This window comes from Mytilus californianus, unplaced genomic scaffold (assembly GCF_021869535.1).
Source record: "Mytilus californianus isolate M0D057914Y unplaced genomic scaffold, xbMytCali1.0.p SCAF_14, whole genome shotgun sequence".
Taxonomy (NCBI): domain Eukaryota; kingdom Metazoa; phylum Mollusca; class Bivalvia; order Mytilida; family Mytilidae; genus Mytilus; species Mytilus californianus.
In genome coordinates, this window is record NW_026262626.1 from 13,385,264 (window position 1) to 13,400,015 (window position 14,752).

At 33.4% G+C, this 14,752-nt stretch overlaps 1 protein-coding gene across 2 annotated transcripts in view; it reads left to right on the forward strand.

Annotated features, from left to right (window-relative positions):
* The window catches only part of LOC127724227 (glutamate receptor ionotropic, kainate 2-like), an 88,593-nt gene that overhangs the window by 69,321 nt on the left and 4,520 nt on the right, over nucleotides 1–14,752 (forward strand). The window contains exons 10-14 of one of the 2 annotated variants that reach the window (XM_052231125.1): nucleotides 1,136–1,165; nucleotides 5,476–5,688; nucleotides 6,426–6,986; nucleotides 8,560–8,785; nucleotides 9,295–9,557. In XM_052231125.1, the coding sequence (XP_052087085.1) occupies nucleotides 1,136–1,165; nucleotides 5,476–5,688; nucleotides 6,426–6,986; nucleotides 8,560–8,785; nucleotides 9,295–9,557 (1,293 nt within the window). The remainder of the gene's footprint in view (nucleotides 1–1,135; nucleotides 1,166–5,475; nucleotides 5,689–6,425; nucleotides 6,987–8,559; nucleotides 8,786–9,294; nucleotides 9,558–14,752) is intronic. The other variant, XM_052231127.1, reaches the window with a different exon arrangement.

The window sequence follows — 14,752 nt, forward strand, 5'->3', positions numbered from 1 at the left end:
AATTCCCTTTGTTCGTGGTCTAGGAATATAGTTCCCAATTATTATATGGGGTATTCTTCCCAAGTATTCTGACTACTGTTTTCTTTGAAATGTTTACTATTTAAGTGGTCCTATCAGTTGCAGATATATTGAAATAAGTAAAACATGTGGAAACAATTTATTGTTGAAAGTGAAAGTAGTGATTTAGCCAAAATGAAAGAAGGGTAGAAATTAGCCTTCGTCATTTATTCAAGATTCAAATCCTACCATTGGCATGTTAATATGGCTCTCAAAAGAAAAAGCACTGATGGATTGTCCTGGGACAAGCATATTTTATTCAAATAATAATGGTCTATAAGCAGTTAAATTTATTTCATGTTTGATGCGGTGCAAATTTTTTAATTCAATTTGAATTTTACCAAAAAATGCATTGCAACCAATGGGAAGAATAATTGTGGTCTGAGGCCTTATCATTAAAACGGAAATGTTTACAGCAATAACGCATCATTTTAATAAAAATCCTGTGAACGAATTTACGAATCCTTAATTGCAATGCTATTTAACTTCGTACTTTATTTGGCTAATCTTTTTTATTCGAGCCTAACAGACGAGTCTTGTAAACGAAACGCTTGTCTAGCGTACAAAATTTTATTCCTGGTATCTATGACGAGTTTATTTACGAGAGAATGCGATGTAAAGTGAAAAACGATATTTTTTGCCACTTTTTACATACATTTTATTCATTTGCTAGACCTATTTAAAAAAAAGAAAATCTATTGACTGTCTCTGAAATTTAAAAGTTACATATATTTTTCCCGATATTAAGATGCAGTTCAACGGGTTCTAAATCGTACATCAAATATATCGCCCAAATGTCGTATACTTTGCCTAAATAAAAGCAAAATTAGCAACTTAAAACCAAATTGTTAAACAATGTCATTCATGAAAATTGTTCTCAAATTCATAAATTTCTATTCTAACCAACCACAAAAAACTTTGTTTCACAGACAGATGACTTCCCATCACTTAAATCGTAATCAATTACACATCGTAGCATGCAAACATATACAAAAGAGAAAGAAATAAAAGTATAAGATTAACCAATAACAGAGAAGTTGATACGTAATTGGACTCAATTTTTAATTTTTGATTTCAGAAAAAGCCTTTAATCGTGAGCACTGCCCTAGTAAGTCGTGTGTAGCGTAGAGACTGCTTTATGTACAAATAATAACAAATTAGTGTTGCTGTTTTATGTAGATTAATAACAAATAACTTGAACTAATAACATGTATCTGCTCTTGACTAAAAGTATATGTAACGTAAGAGTTATCATGACAACCAAAAATAATTAAATAAAAACAATAACGGTAGACTTACGTCAAATTTTCTTCGGGTGGTTGCAATTTCAGTTTATAAAAAAAAGTAAGAAAAAAGAAGATCGTGTTAAATGTTATTTATTGTTAATTTCTGAGATGAGAAATAATTCTATGCTTTAGTTGCTGATACACGGATTTCATTTTTTTTTATTCATTTGATTACTGTAGTGTTACATTTATAATCTTCTGTAGTGTAAAATTTGTAATCTACTTTAGTGTAACATATGTAATCTACTAAGTGTAACATTTGTAATCTATTTTAGTGTAACAATTGTAATCTACTGACGTGTAACATTTGTAATCTACTGGTATTATTACATTTGTAATCAACTATAGTGTCCCATTTGTAATCTTCTTTAGTGGTACCTTGTAATCTACTGATGTGTAACATTTGCAATTGCTGTAGTGTAACAATTGTAATCAATGTTTTGCACATTTCATTGGGGGTCTCATCGGGCGGGGGGTCTCATCCCGGATCCCGCTGATTGTTTTTGTCAGAATCCCGTATCCCGCTTATCACTGTAATAATAGCGCATGTTATTTCACGTGTCCCGCCCGACTTTGTTTCCCGTTTTCACGCAAAAATAATTTGACTTTCACGTGTCACCCTACAAAAAATCGGCCAATCCCGGATCACGCTTACACCCCAATGAGACCCACTTCATTTTGTTCATGGAAATGCATTTGTAAATATTATCTGTATTAAAATTGGGCATGCCCGATGCTGTCCAATTAAATGATTATAGCTGTAATTATTTTTTTGACCAGATATATTTTTCTATTTCTCCATTCAGTTTAATTAAGTTTTAGTATTGTAATGCTTATCATACAATTGAATCGTTCAACATCAAAACCATGATGTACAAATCTTCAATTATCGATTGTCCATTACAACACACTGACTAGTAAGAGTTGACAAATAAATGATATAGTCTGTTCCTGGTCAAGATCAATTACGCTTTAAACGTATATAGGACAGCTTGCTATCTATTGGATAAATTCTTTTCAGACAATTTAAAAATTTGAACAATTATGTTGCATATCTTCCATATAACTAAAATATATTCTTTTGCGTTTATTTTTTTTTATAATTTAGACTTGAAGTTTCCACTATCAATAATTAATATAAACGATTTAATGTCTTGTGTTTTTTTTGCAAACATACACCATCTAACTCATTTGCATATTTTACAAAATTGGATACTAACATTTAAAAACTTGTTCGTTAATATCTTTTTAAAAAGCAGAAATTGTATATGGTGATGTGACAATATTTATAGATAATTCGATTTTTATAATAACAACATATGTCATAAAAATCAATAAATAATTATTATTCAGTTTAATTGTACTTAAAAGGTATAGATAATTTAAGGTAAATATAGAGTACTTTACATCTCTTCTATAAAAGCATGCAAAGCAAACCTTTGATCAACTTGCTTGCTATGTTTACTTCGATGTTTGCAAACAATAGGTAGGCGGAGTTTCAGTCTGTTTGTATATACTGGAATATGATTAGACAATAAAAATTGACATGCAATGAAGTTAATGTTTATTGTCCAATCAAATTCCAGTATATAATAAACAGACTGAAACAGACTACCTACCTTTTGTTTACAAACATCCAAATAAACATAGCAAGCAAGTTGATCAAAGGTTTGCTTTGCATGCTTTTATAGAAGAGCTTTAATAATGTAAAATATAACAACATTTATGTATTATTTTCATTTTGTTTACTTTCTTTTGTTACCTATTCTGACATCGGACTCGAACTTCTCTTATACTGAGTTTTACTGTACGTACTGTTGTGCGTTTGTTTTTTCTTCATTGGCTAGAGGTATAGGGGGAGGGTTGAGATCTCAAAAAACATGTTTAACCCCGCCGCATTTAGCGCCTGTCCCAAGTCAGGAGCCTCTGGCCTTTGTTAGTCTTGTATCATTTTTAATTTAAGTTTCCTGTGTATAATTTGGAGTTTAGTATGACGTTCATTATCACTGAACTAGTATACATATTTGTTTAGGGGCCAGCTGAAGGACGCCTTCGGGCGCGGGAGTTTCTCGCTGCATTGAAGACCCATTGGTGGACTTCGGCTGTTGTCTGCTCTATGGTCGGGTTGTTGTCTCTTTGACACATTCCCCATTTCCATTCTCAATTTTATAATGCACTTTCTGGGAGACAAAGATACTGGAAACCAACTAATTTTCACTAGCGCTGCTTTCGCGAGTAGAAATATTCCACGGATATAAATCAACACGAATATTTTAAATATACATAATCTTTTATATGAATACATCAACAAATTAGACATCCCTAAAATGCACCACAGCGTAGTCCTAACGAAAGGGCTACACGACGCGAAAAAATGACCTGCGAAAATAATAACAGTAACTATTTAATTGAGCGTATGCTTAACGTATATATAAGACTGAAAGAAACAAAACAACAAATAAATTTTGGAGAAGACGTTACTAAGTTGAGAAGCTTTTGTCGGATCCATTTGTCCTTTTGAACAATAAAATGTGTTTAAACTAACAAATAAATAAATCATAAAATCAAATCATATAATCTCGCCAGGGCTCTCGGTCATAAAACTTTACTCAGTACTCGGAGTACAAAATTTGTGCTGGAAACACCAAATCCATGATTTTGATTTATTGATTTCTGAGTCTGAGTACGAAAATCGTGCTCGAAAGTTTTATGACCGCAAGGCCAGGCATAGAAACTCGAGCTAGCTATAGAATAAGCTAAATATGACTTATAACTTTATAAACGTACTATGATAAAGTATAAGCTGAATGAAGTTGAATAACACGTTAAGTCTAAATATGTCATCTCTTTGAATCTCTTTTAACAGAGCACTAGTTTTTGCTTAGCAGTAAAAACAAAGTGACATATGTTTTTTTAATTCAATTTAGACTTTAGATTCTCTTTTAATATAAAATATATACATTTTTGTCATGCGGTTAATTGAGTTTTATAATTAATTTATACTGCGTGGTTACCTTTCAAATTTTTTTTGTCGGATAGGGTTATGGGGATGGGTTACTGTCTCATTTACAATTGTCCCTTATTTCTTTTAACCACCAACATACAAACAAAACAGAACACACAAAACATACACGTTATACAAAAAATAAACGAGGAAGAGACCAGGAGAGGGTAATCAAATCGTCAGTTGTAGAAGCACAGACAACACCACAGGCAAAGGAAAAAAGACGGAAATACGTTTTGGAAACACTACACAAAAAACTAATGATTGAGAAACACAAATCAAATCAAAATCTTGGGTTGAAGTCAGGGGCTCCGGAAGGAAGACATGTTCTTGTTTCACTTGAGATGATGTGTACATGTGTATGTCTCTCTGTATTAAAGGAATTCAAAAATGATAATGATAGTAAAACATGATTGAAAGGAGATAGCATTATATGCCAATGGTACAGTTGCCCTATAATACAAAAGAAATGACAAGGGCAACGTATGGTCTTCAACAATAAATTATTGTTAGATAGATAAAAGCGCATTCACAAAAATTAATACATATTGAATAATGCTTGTTTGAATTGTTTCATATCATTATTATATTGATGTTTTGGGAGGCGACTTTCCTGGTATGGAACTTGCGCCCTTTCATATTTTTCATGTCGGGTAAGGTATGGGGTTTTCTCATTGTTGAAGGCCGTACGGTTGCCTATAATTCCTTACATCCACTTCATTTGAACTTTGGTGGATAGTTGTCTCATTGGCAATCATACCACATCTACTTATTTTTATATCATAGTACTTAACTTGCTGACATCACTCATGTTGTACAACATTAAAATCTTGGTGGCCTTACTTCAGAGCATTCTCAATGTTTTTCTCTTCAGTTTTGAATTTAGCGTATTTAATACAAAAATGTTATCCGCAGATGAAAAACACAAAACAAAACGTTTGAATTCCGAAACGGCAAACAAGCTTTCAAAAATACAATACAATCGTTGCAACTAATAAAAACAAATACAATATATATAAATGGGCCGCTTAAGGATGACAAGTTTTTTTAACCATGAAAAATGTTATAACGTTTATTTATCGACTAATATACCAAGTTGACCGGCTCAAAATGTCTTGTTTGTTGTAGGAAGCACCTTATGTGATGATAAAAGAAACAGCTGAAAGTAAACAGCTGAAAGGAAATGACAGGTATGAAGGATTCTGTGTTGATCTGTTGAAATCAATTGCAAAATATGTTGGATTTGATTATGAAATAAGAGTTGTTCCCGACGAATTATATGGTGCTTACAATTCAAAAACAGAAGAATGGAACGGTATAATTAAAGAATTAATAGAAAAGGTATGTTTAGTTTTAAATTGGACATGTAAAATGTAGGAGGTCAAGGTACAAACAAATATTTATTGGAGGGGAAAAAATTAATTTTAATACAAACTATGGACGATTCAAAAATCTTATCGTAAATTGGTCTATATTTGCACTACTGACCTTTGAAGAGGCATGCAGTAAAAAATCTTCCGTCATTCGCGTCTCACGACAACGGACAATGCATTTAAATATACAGTCAAGCTTTTTCGTAGGGTAAATGCTTTTCCGTATGTAGCACCCTTAACTTCCATTAACAAAAGGGACCGCGTGAAAAACATAACAAAAACTATATTCGATCTATCAGTACCTTTTTTCACGTGCTCAATGATTCTATGTTGATTTTTATCAGTAGGTTCAATTCGACACCAAAATCCGAAAGATAATTAGCAGGTAAAGTTTTCGTTCAACAATCACAGAATGAAATATTTTTGTCTAAAATACGTTATGGATTCGTAATAAATGTAAACAAAATATGCACAGATGACTTAGTTTAATTTGTTTGCATTGATTGTCCTTACAAGAAATGATCATATGGCTTTAAGTTTGATATTGATAAAAGAGGTATGAAATATTCCTCAATTAGATAGCAATCAAACAACATAAATAACCTAAGACATCTCAGTGACAGGTCAGACTATGGTCTCCCTAATAAATCAAGCTCTAATAGGGCCATGGTAAAAAAAGTGAATAATTGTTTACTTTTATTTCAGAGAGCAGATATGTCCATGGCTGCATTGACTATAAATTACGAACGTGAACAATATATCGATTTTTCCAAACCATTCCTCAATCTCGGAATCAGTATATTGTTTAGAATGCCAAAGAAAGAGAAACCCGGATTATTCTCTTTTCTAAATCCTCTCGCAATGGAAATATGGATTTATTTAATAGCAGCGTATATGACTGTTAGTTTTAGTATATTCGTGCTGGCACGATTTAGTCCCTATGAATGGTATAACCCACACCCATGCATTCCAGAAACAGACTCTGTGGAGAATACGTTCAACTTATCAAACAGTTTTTGGTTCGCCATTGGAACATTAATGCAGCAAGGATCGGATGTAAATCCGAGAGCCGTGTCTACCAGAATAGTCGGCTCAACTTGGTGGTTCTTTACTCTTATAATTATATCATCCTATACTGCTAATTTAGCAGCATTTCTAACTATAGAAAGACTAGTGTCGCCTATAGAAAGTGCAGAAGATTTAGCAAAACAAACTGAAATAGAATATGGAACACGCGAAAGTGGAACAACCATGTCCTTTTTTAAGGTAATACATATTAACACAATCCCTTAAGGTTAGACAACATACTGATATACTATTTCATTATATCCATTTATTTCTCTGATTGGATTATATTGTGAGTAGCAGACCTAGGCCAGATAGCATTAGCAGTGCAATTACCGCTAACCATACCTTTGTACCAAATTCGTACTGCTCAACTTTTGTTTTCTATTTGTTATTTTGTTGTTTAATTTTACTTTATTTGTCTTTTTTCATTATTTTGTCGTTCAATTTTTCGAATTTAGATTTTGATTGCCACTTCCATTGGTTGTTCTTTCCCTCTTTATAAGCACTAGTATAAAAAAAGTAAAATAACAAAAATGCCGAACTCCAAGGAAAATTCAAATCGGAAAGTCCCTTATCAAATGGCAAAATCAAAAGTTCAAACACATCAAACGAATGGAAAACAAATATCATATTCCTGACTTGGGTACTAAAACACCAAGTTAACGGTGTGATTAGAGTAAATATAAAAAATTCAAATAACGCAGAATTCAATCAAAACTTTATACAAAAAGAAAATATTCTGTCATGTATAAACAAAAAGTAAAAGGTTGAAATGAAATGAATTCCGTTTTCCCGAATATATTTGCTGCTGATGATAACACAGGTTAAAACAAAATGGAATTGTATTAAATGCATTGGTCTACGTAAATATAAGGCATCTATTAATACAGGAGGAAGCTCCAGTGATCTGGAAGGGTCTTGGTGAATATCTTTCAGGATGACACAAGCCAAGTGAAAAAATAGAAGTCCATAAGAACTGACAAAATCAAACGCTAGACTCTATCGACAAATGGAAAACAATTGTTCTATTCCTGACTTGGTACAGACACTTTCCGAAGAAACTAGTTGGTTAAACCAGGTTTTTTTACCTAGCTAAATCACACACTTTTATGACAGATGTTTATAGTTCCGTTATATTGACAATATTGGATGAGCAACCCAAACAGACATAACAGGTTAATGTGACAATAATTGGGATCCAGCATCCAGAACAGGGTATACATACATCACAGACATACAACACATCTGACTAAAAAATTAAAACAAAAAAAGTAAATTTGACAAAACCGCCAATAAAACTTGATATTTGTACATTCTATAAATATAAGATTATAAGATTGATTATTAATTGATTTACGTTTGATAGCAAGTATTACATGCATAATCAGGACAAAGGGGAAAAAGATACAAATAAGGCAATCAAAAGTTGAAGAAAAATGGAGAACACAATGGTCAAAACGCAAAACGACGAAAATACGAACAATTGTCCACAAAACGGTAAAAGGGATACTGTACCGTTCAAAATCCCGCCAAAAACACCAGATGCTTCGAATGGTCAGCCATTCTTGCTGCACTATTTGAAATCGCCATAATTCACATCCAATACATGTATAAGTAATAAATGTTCATGATGTCAAAGTAGCCACTGTGTTATATTTACTTTGAATAAACGAGGGAAATAATTATAAAGACAGTGTGAACGTGTAAAAAACTTGTTAAAGACATCCATATGATCTTTTTACATTACTTTATAAAATATATTTTTATTTAGAATTCACAATTTGAAATTTATCAACGAATGTGGAATTATATGAAAGGCCATGAGAAAACAGTGATGATGAAATCTGGAACCGATGGTATTGAACGTGTTAAAAAGGGTGGATATGCATTCTTTATGGAGTCTACAGGAATTGACTATATCACAAAACAAGACTGTAGATTAATGCAAGTGGGAGGTCTACTCGATTCCAAAGGTTTTGGGATGGCCACCCCTATGGGTATGTATATATATTCCAAAAGTATTGCTTTATTCATTTTAATTACGAGAAGTTTTGAAAAATACGGCTTATACAATTTATGCTTTGGGGTAGAAAACGTTTGTGTTTCGAATAATTCATAATTTAATAAACATTAAATTTACAGAAAATGAATATATCACTGATAATTCATGTCATCACAAAAGTGCCGACTGCTGGGCGGGTTTTATCCCCCGGGACGAAACGTCTAGTAGCAGTGGCATCGATCCAGTGGTTGTAAAACTATTTAGATGTACCAGGCTTATAAATTGGTACGTCAGACACGCTTTTCGTCTACATATGATTCTTCAGTGGCGTTCGAATCAAAACTGTTGGAAGGCCAAATAAATAATTTGTAAACTATTTTTTTAATGGAATTGCAAGTTGTTTTTGTACTTTTTTAAATCACAATGCTGGTGTATATATTTTCAGCTCCAGTTCAAGAACATAAAAAGTTCCTGTTTTCCCTAATAAATTGGTTTAAATTTTAGGTTCACCGCTCAGAGACAAGCTGTCAATGGCCATTTTACACTTCCAAGAAGAGGGTTTAATACAATCACTATACGAAAAATGGTGGAAAGGGTCGGAAAATTGCGATGCCGACAGTGGTCCTGCAGCTGGCAAAGCTAGTCCGTTAGGAGTGTATAATGTCGGCGGTATTTTTGTTGTTCTGATGGGTGGCCTTGTATTATCTGTGATTGTAGGAGTTTGTGAATTTGTTGTCAAATCAAGAAAGAATGCTAGAGAAGACAGGGTAATGATTATTTATCATACACCACTAGTAAATGAATTTTAGTCTTAAACGGTCATTTTGATTTAAACATCACTCGAAAATGGCTGGTCAATAAATTATTCGGTCATGTTTCAATCTTTTATTTTTTTTTATCCCCTGTGGTAAATTCAGAACGGTTCAGACAATTCGCTTGCTGTCAATTAAGATATGTTCAGTCTATGATCAGACAGTAGTTGTTATTCACCGGTATACGTCATCATTATACTGAATTGTCTGAAAAGCTACTGAACAGTCAGTCTTTTAAGGGCTGTTTATAAGCGATGACTGTTTCAGGTTACTATTATTAGTTTTCGTACGTCTCCCATGGAACGTTTTTGCTTTTTCTTAGATGTCTGTCGGAGATGAATTAATACTAGACAAATCACAAGATATTGTTTTTCAAAAGCTTGGATGACAGTATCATTATATCATACAATATTGAATATGACATTTAAGAAAGAAATACTATTAAATAGATAATCGTTTAATTTCTTCGCAAAATTTGTTATTTCCATTGATTATGATGGGCTTTTAGATAACATATCTTTTTGAGAATGCGAGGATATCATATTTTTATTTCTCACTACTTTCAAAATTAAAAGCTCTCGATATAAAATAAAAAGATATGTCACGAATGCTAATGAGACAACTATCCACAAGGAACCAAATGACGTAGATGTTAACAACTGCAATCGTACGTCCTTCAACAACGAGCAAAACCAGTACCGTGTATTAAGGTATAAACGTCACTGACATGATAAAGTTCAAAACAATTTAAATGAGGACACCAACTGCCTTATTTATGATTAAGCTTCGTTGGCACCTTCAAATTTCAATTTGGTTATATTGTAAGAAAGGATTATACTGGTGCAAATCATTGTAGTTATCTATAATAACTTTGAAACAGGAACCAGCATTCTCTTTCCGAATACCAAATTAAAAATAAAAAACCCCAACAAATCGGAGTTTTTCACTCACATTTGCCTTTATTTAAGTTGTTATTTCCTGTATCATTATTGTTTAGGGAATTATATATGGGATGACAATAACAACAGCATTCTGAAAATGCACTAAGAACAACAAGATGTCGCTCTCGTTTTTATTGTGATGCTGCTTCTCTGTTTGCTGTCTTAAAGACTCTCAATAATTGCTACCGCTTTTAACCTTTTCCTTACCGTATATTCATCAATTTTTGTGATGTTTTCATTATTACGAAAATGGCGACGGGATAGGTTTCCCCCCCAAAAAAAACCCCAAGAAACTAAAAAATCCAGTTCGCATTTTAAAGTGTCATAGTATTATTTGTATCCAATATTTTATGAAAGCATGATAATTTATCCAGCTTTTTTGTCCAATGATAAATAAATGCTCGCAAAAATTTTGAATTTACAGTCTTTAAAAAAATGGGGTTATAAGATACCGTTAGGCAATACAAAAAAAATAAACATTAATCAAAGAATTACAGACTACACTATGGCATAAAAAAGAATTTTTTTACGAGGCCCACCAAATAACAGATCTGATCAAGCCCGTCATAATGCAACTGTTGCCCGGACCATTTGTCATTTATCCAGTATAATTTTAGTTTAGTTTAGTTTTGAAATGTGTAATTATAGATTATTGTTGGTTATCTCAACGAGATTGATTTTCTCGCTTGAACCGGTACGGCGAAATTGAGAAAAGCAATCAAGTTGAGATGACCAATGATAATCTGTTTATCGTTTATCGCTGTTTTACCTATGACGACGTTGTTAATTTCATTGACAACGGGCACGTGGGCCTTTAGTTTCTAGCGATAATTTTTCATATCACTCGACTCCACTGAGAAAGAAAATTATCAGTCAGCAAGATCAAAGGAAAATTTCGTAAAATAGCGAAAATGGTAATTTACATGCAAGTTTGATTTTGCTTTATGTTTCGAATGACCTAATCATCTAGTAATCCACACCTTTTCAAATTGATAGCAGGTGAAAGCATTCTTATGGTCACGAAACATCTAGTTTAGTTTTATATTAAGAATAAATTGAAACGTTGGGTAAACCCGAATTGTTGAATCACCAAAAATAGCAGTTGTATTTCCCATTTCCTTACTTCGTGATTTTATAATGTCTGACCAGTTTCAGCTTTTCTTCTCTAAAATAAATGATACAATAAGAACCACAGGACAAATTTAAAACCATTCTCTTATTTTTCAGTTGAAGTTTTTATCTGTCTGTGAATAGCATACATAATTGAATAAAAAACAAGATTTATTATATAACAATCATTTGTCGTAAACATATTTGTAAAAAACGTCTAGTCTTAATAAATATAAATTTTAGCCGCTTGATATACAATAACCTTTTTTAACATTTATTGATATGTTTACGGGTTTTACATTGCGCGCGCCTTCAGTGATAAATGATGACCAAGGAACAGAAATAAATCATTCTCTAAATATGTAAAGAAGGCATTAAGCAGTGTAGTAGTGTCTGGGTATCTTTCACCTCTCTTTTGCATGTAAACGTTGAAGCTCTCAAAGTAGAAGGTATAGAATTGGGATAGTTTGGTCCAGTAAACACGAGGAAATAAAACAAACTGTATGATACATGTACCATTTAAATCACCGTTAGTAACCGTTCAAAAAGAGGCTTTCGAAAAATTTAGATATACGCCGCAACTTGGTCAGGTGATTTGCCTGTGACGTTATTCAAATGACATATTATTTGTGGTTTTACTGAGGCAGATTTGGGGTTTGCTCACAAGTAAAACTGGTTTTATCCCACCACATTTTGTGTCTGTACCAAGTAGTGCCACCTAACAATGTGGTCGTCGTTGTTGTATTATTTTAAGGCAGATGATTCTTTGCTCATCTTTTAAATCAGATAATTAGATTCAATAATGATAATTGTGTTTAGAATAATTCCATGGTCGATGTCATAAATTGATATATATATATATATATATTTATATACTAGTATAGAAGTCTATAAAAAGGACCAACCAGCAAATTTACTATGTACCGGATCGTCTAGAATAGACGATACTGTGCAGATAAGGAAAAAAATTATATTAGTATAGAGATTTGCACAACGATACTAATATAAGATGGTATTATACGAAGATGTTGTTAATAAATCGTGTTGACAAATATTTCGGCTTAACAAATAGCCTTCTTCGGTGTCAATTATTTTAACAATACTGATAATATGTATAAAAATAGCTCAATAATACAGGTAAGTTTTGGTCTATTGATTTAATCCAAAATCCTGAACATCATAATATAAAACAAAACTCAATACTCAAATATACGTGACTGTGTATATTTACAACCCAAAATGAGTGAAAAATAAAACTTAGTATTTTTTATTGATGCCGTTTGGATGATGTACATTTAGTTCCTTTATCCAAAAGCTTTCCCGAACCTGTCGCTGGGCATCACTCAAGTGAATGTTCTGTTCAATCACTAGGATCTTCATGCGGTTAAAGTCATCAAGTGTGTGACCAGACTGTCTGAAATGCTGAGAAACTGGGAGAAGTGGCTTCTTAGAGATATCACTCCTATGGCCATTGAGGCGTTTGTGGAAAGGCTACTTTGACTCACCAACATATTGGAGGCCACAAACCGAACATTCTAGAATGTAAATAACATTCATACTTTTGCAGTTAACATTGCAAAATATCTTATAGTTATTTTCGGTTGCCTTACTGTGAAAAGTTGATGAGTGATGCATCTGTAGGCAGCATTTGCAGCGTTTTTCATCACACGAACGACATTCTCCAGAATTACTTCTATTATCAGACACTTCAGCCCGCACAAGCAGGTTACGCAGACTATTGGGTTGCCTAAAAGCTATCATGGGAGGCTGGGGAAAAATCTTGGATAGTTTGGAATTCTTTTCAACTGTTTTCCAATGCTCACGAATGACACCGAAGCTGTTTTTGAGAGATGGGTGGTAAGTAAGAACACATGGAGTCCTTTTATTTTTATTTTTATATTTGTATTCTAACAGTTTACTCCTTGGAATAGTTTCCGCTTTCTGAAAGCCTTTTTGGATAGTTTTGTGTTTGTAGCCCCTTCTCTTCAAGCGGGTTTCGAGTTGACGTAGTTGTTTTTTAGTTGTTTCTGAGTTGGAACATATTCGCTTGACTCTGAGTGCCTGACTGTACGGGATGCTCTTAGTACAATGAGCAGGATGGCAACTTTCAGGGGACAGATATTGGTGAGTGTCAGTAGGCTTAGAATATAGATCAGTGGATATGATGCCATCTGTGAGCGAGCTGGAGGTATCGAGGAAGGTGATTTTGGATTTAGATTTCTCATGAGTAAATTTGATACTTGGATGTATGTTGTTGGCATGAGTGATGAATGTATCTAAATCCTCGTCACTTTTATTCCATTTCATATCCACATCATCTATAAATCTAAACCAGGAAAGCGGTTTTTCGATGGAAGATTCAAGGAGTTGTTTTTCTAATTTGCCCATAAATATGTTGGCATATGATGGAGCCATTTTGGTGCCCATAGCAGTTCCATTAACTTGCAGATAATGGTCTCCATCAAAAGTGAAGTTGTTGTTTTTGAGTACCAGCGTGAGCATTTTGACCAGGCATTCAGTAGGTGGATATTTCACTGGTCGGGAATTCCAAACTTCTTTACATGCATCAATGCCATCTGCATGTGGAATATTCGTGTAGAGGGAGGTGACGTCCATAGAGACAAGTGTCGTGTCGGAGGGGAGTGGATTTAAGGCCTGCAATTTTCTAAGATAATCGGTAGTATCTTTGATGTGAGATGGTAAGTCCTCAACATGTTGACGAAGATGGAAGTCAACGAATTCCGATATTTTTTCCGTCGGATGACCGTTCGCTGAAACTATAGGTCTTCCTGGGTTATTGGCCTTATGAATTTTAGGTAAAAGATAAAATCTGCCCGGTTTTGGATTTTCTGGTTTCAAATTATTCTAGAGTCTTTTCATCGATGAAACCATCGTTGTGCATTTCTAACCAAACTATCAGTTATTTCTCTGCTAAAAGATGTTGTAGTATCAGAGTCTAGTTTTTGGTAGAACCTTGCATCGCCAAGTTGTCGTTCAGCCTCTTGAATATAGGCAGATTTATCCATGACAACCACTGCACTACCTTTGTCTGCAGGTTTAAGGACGATATTGTCGTTAGATCGTAAGTTTTTCAGTGCA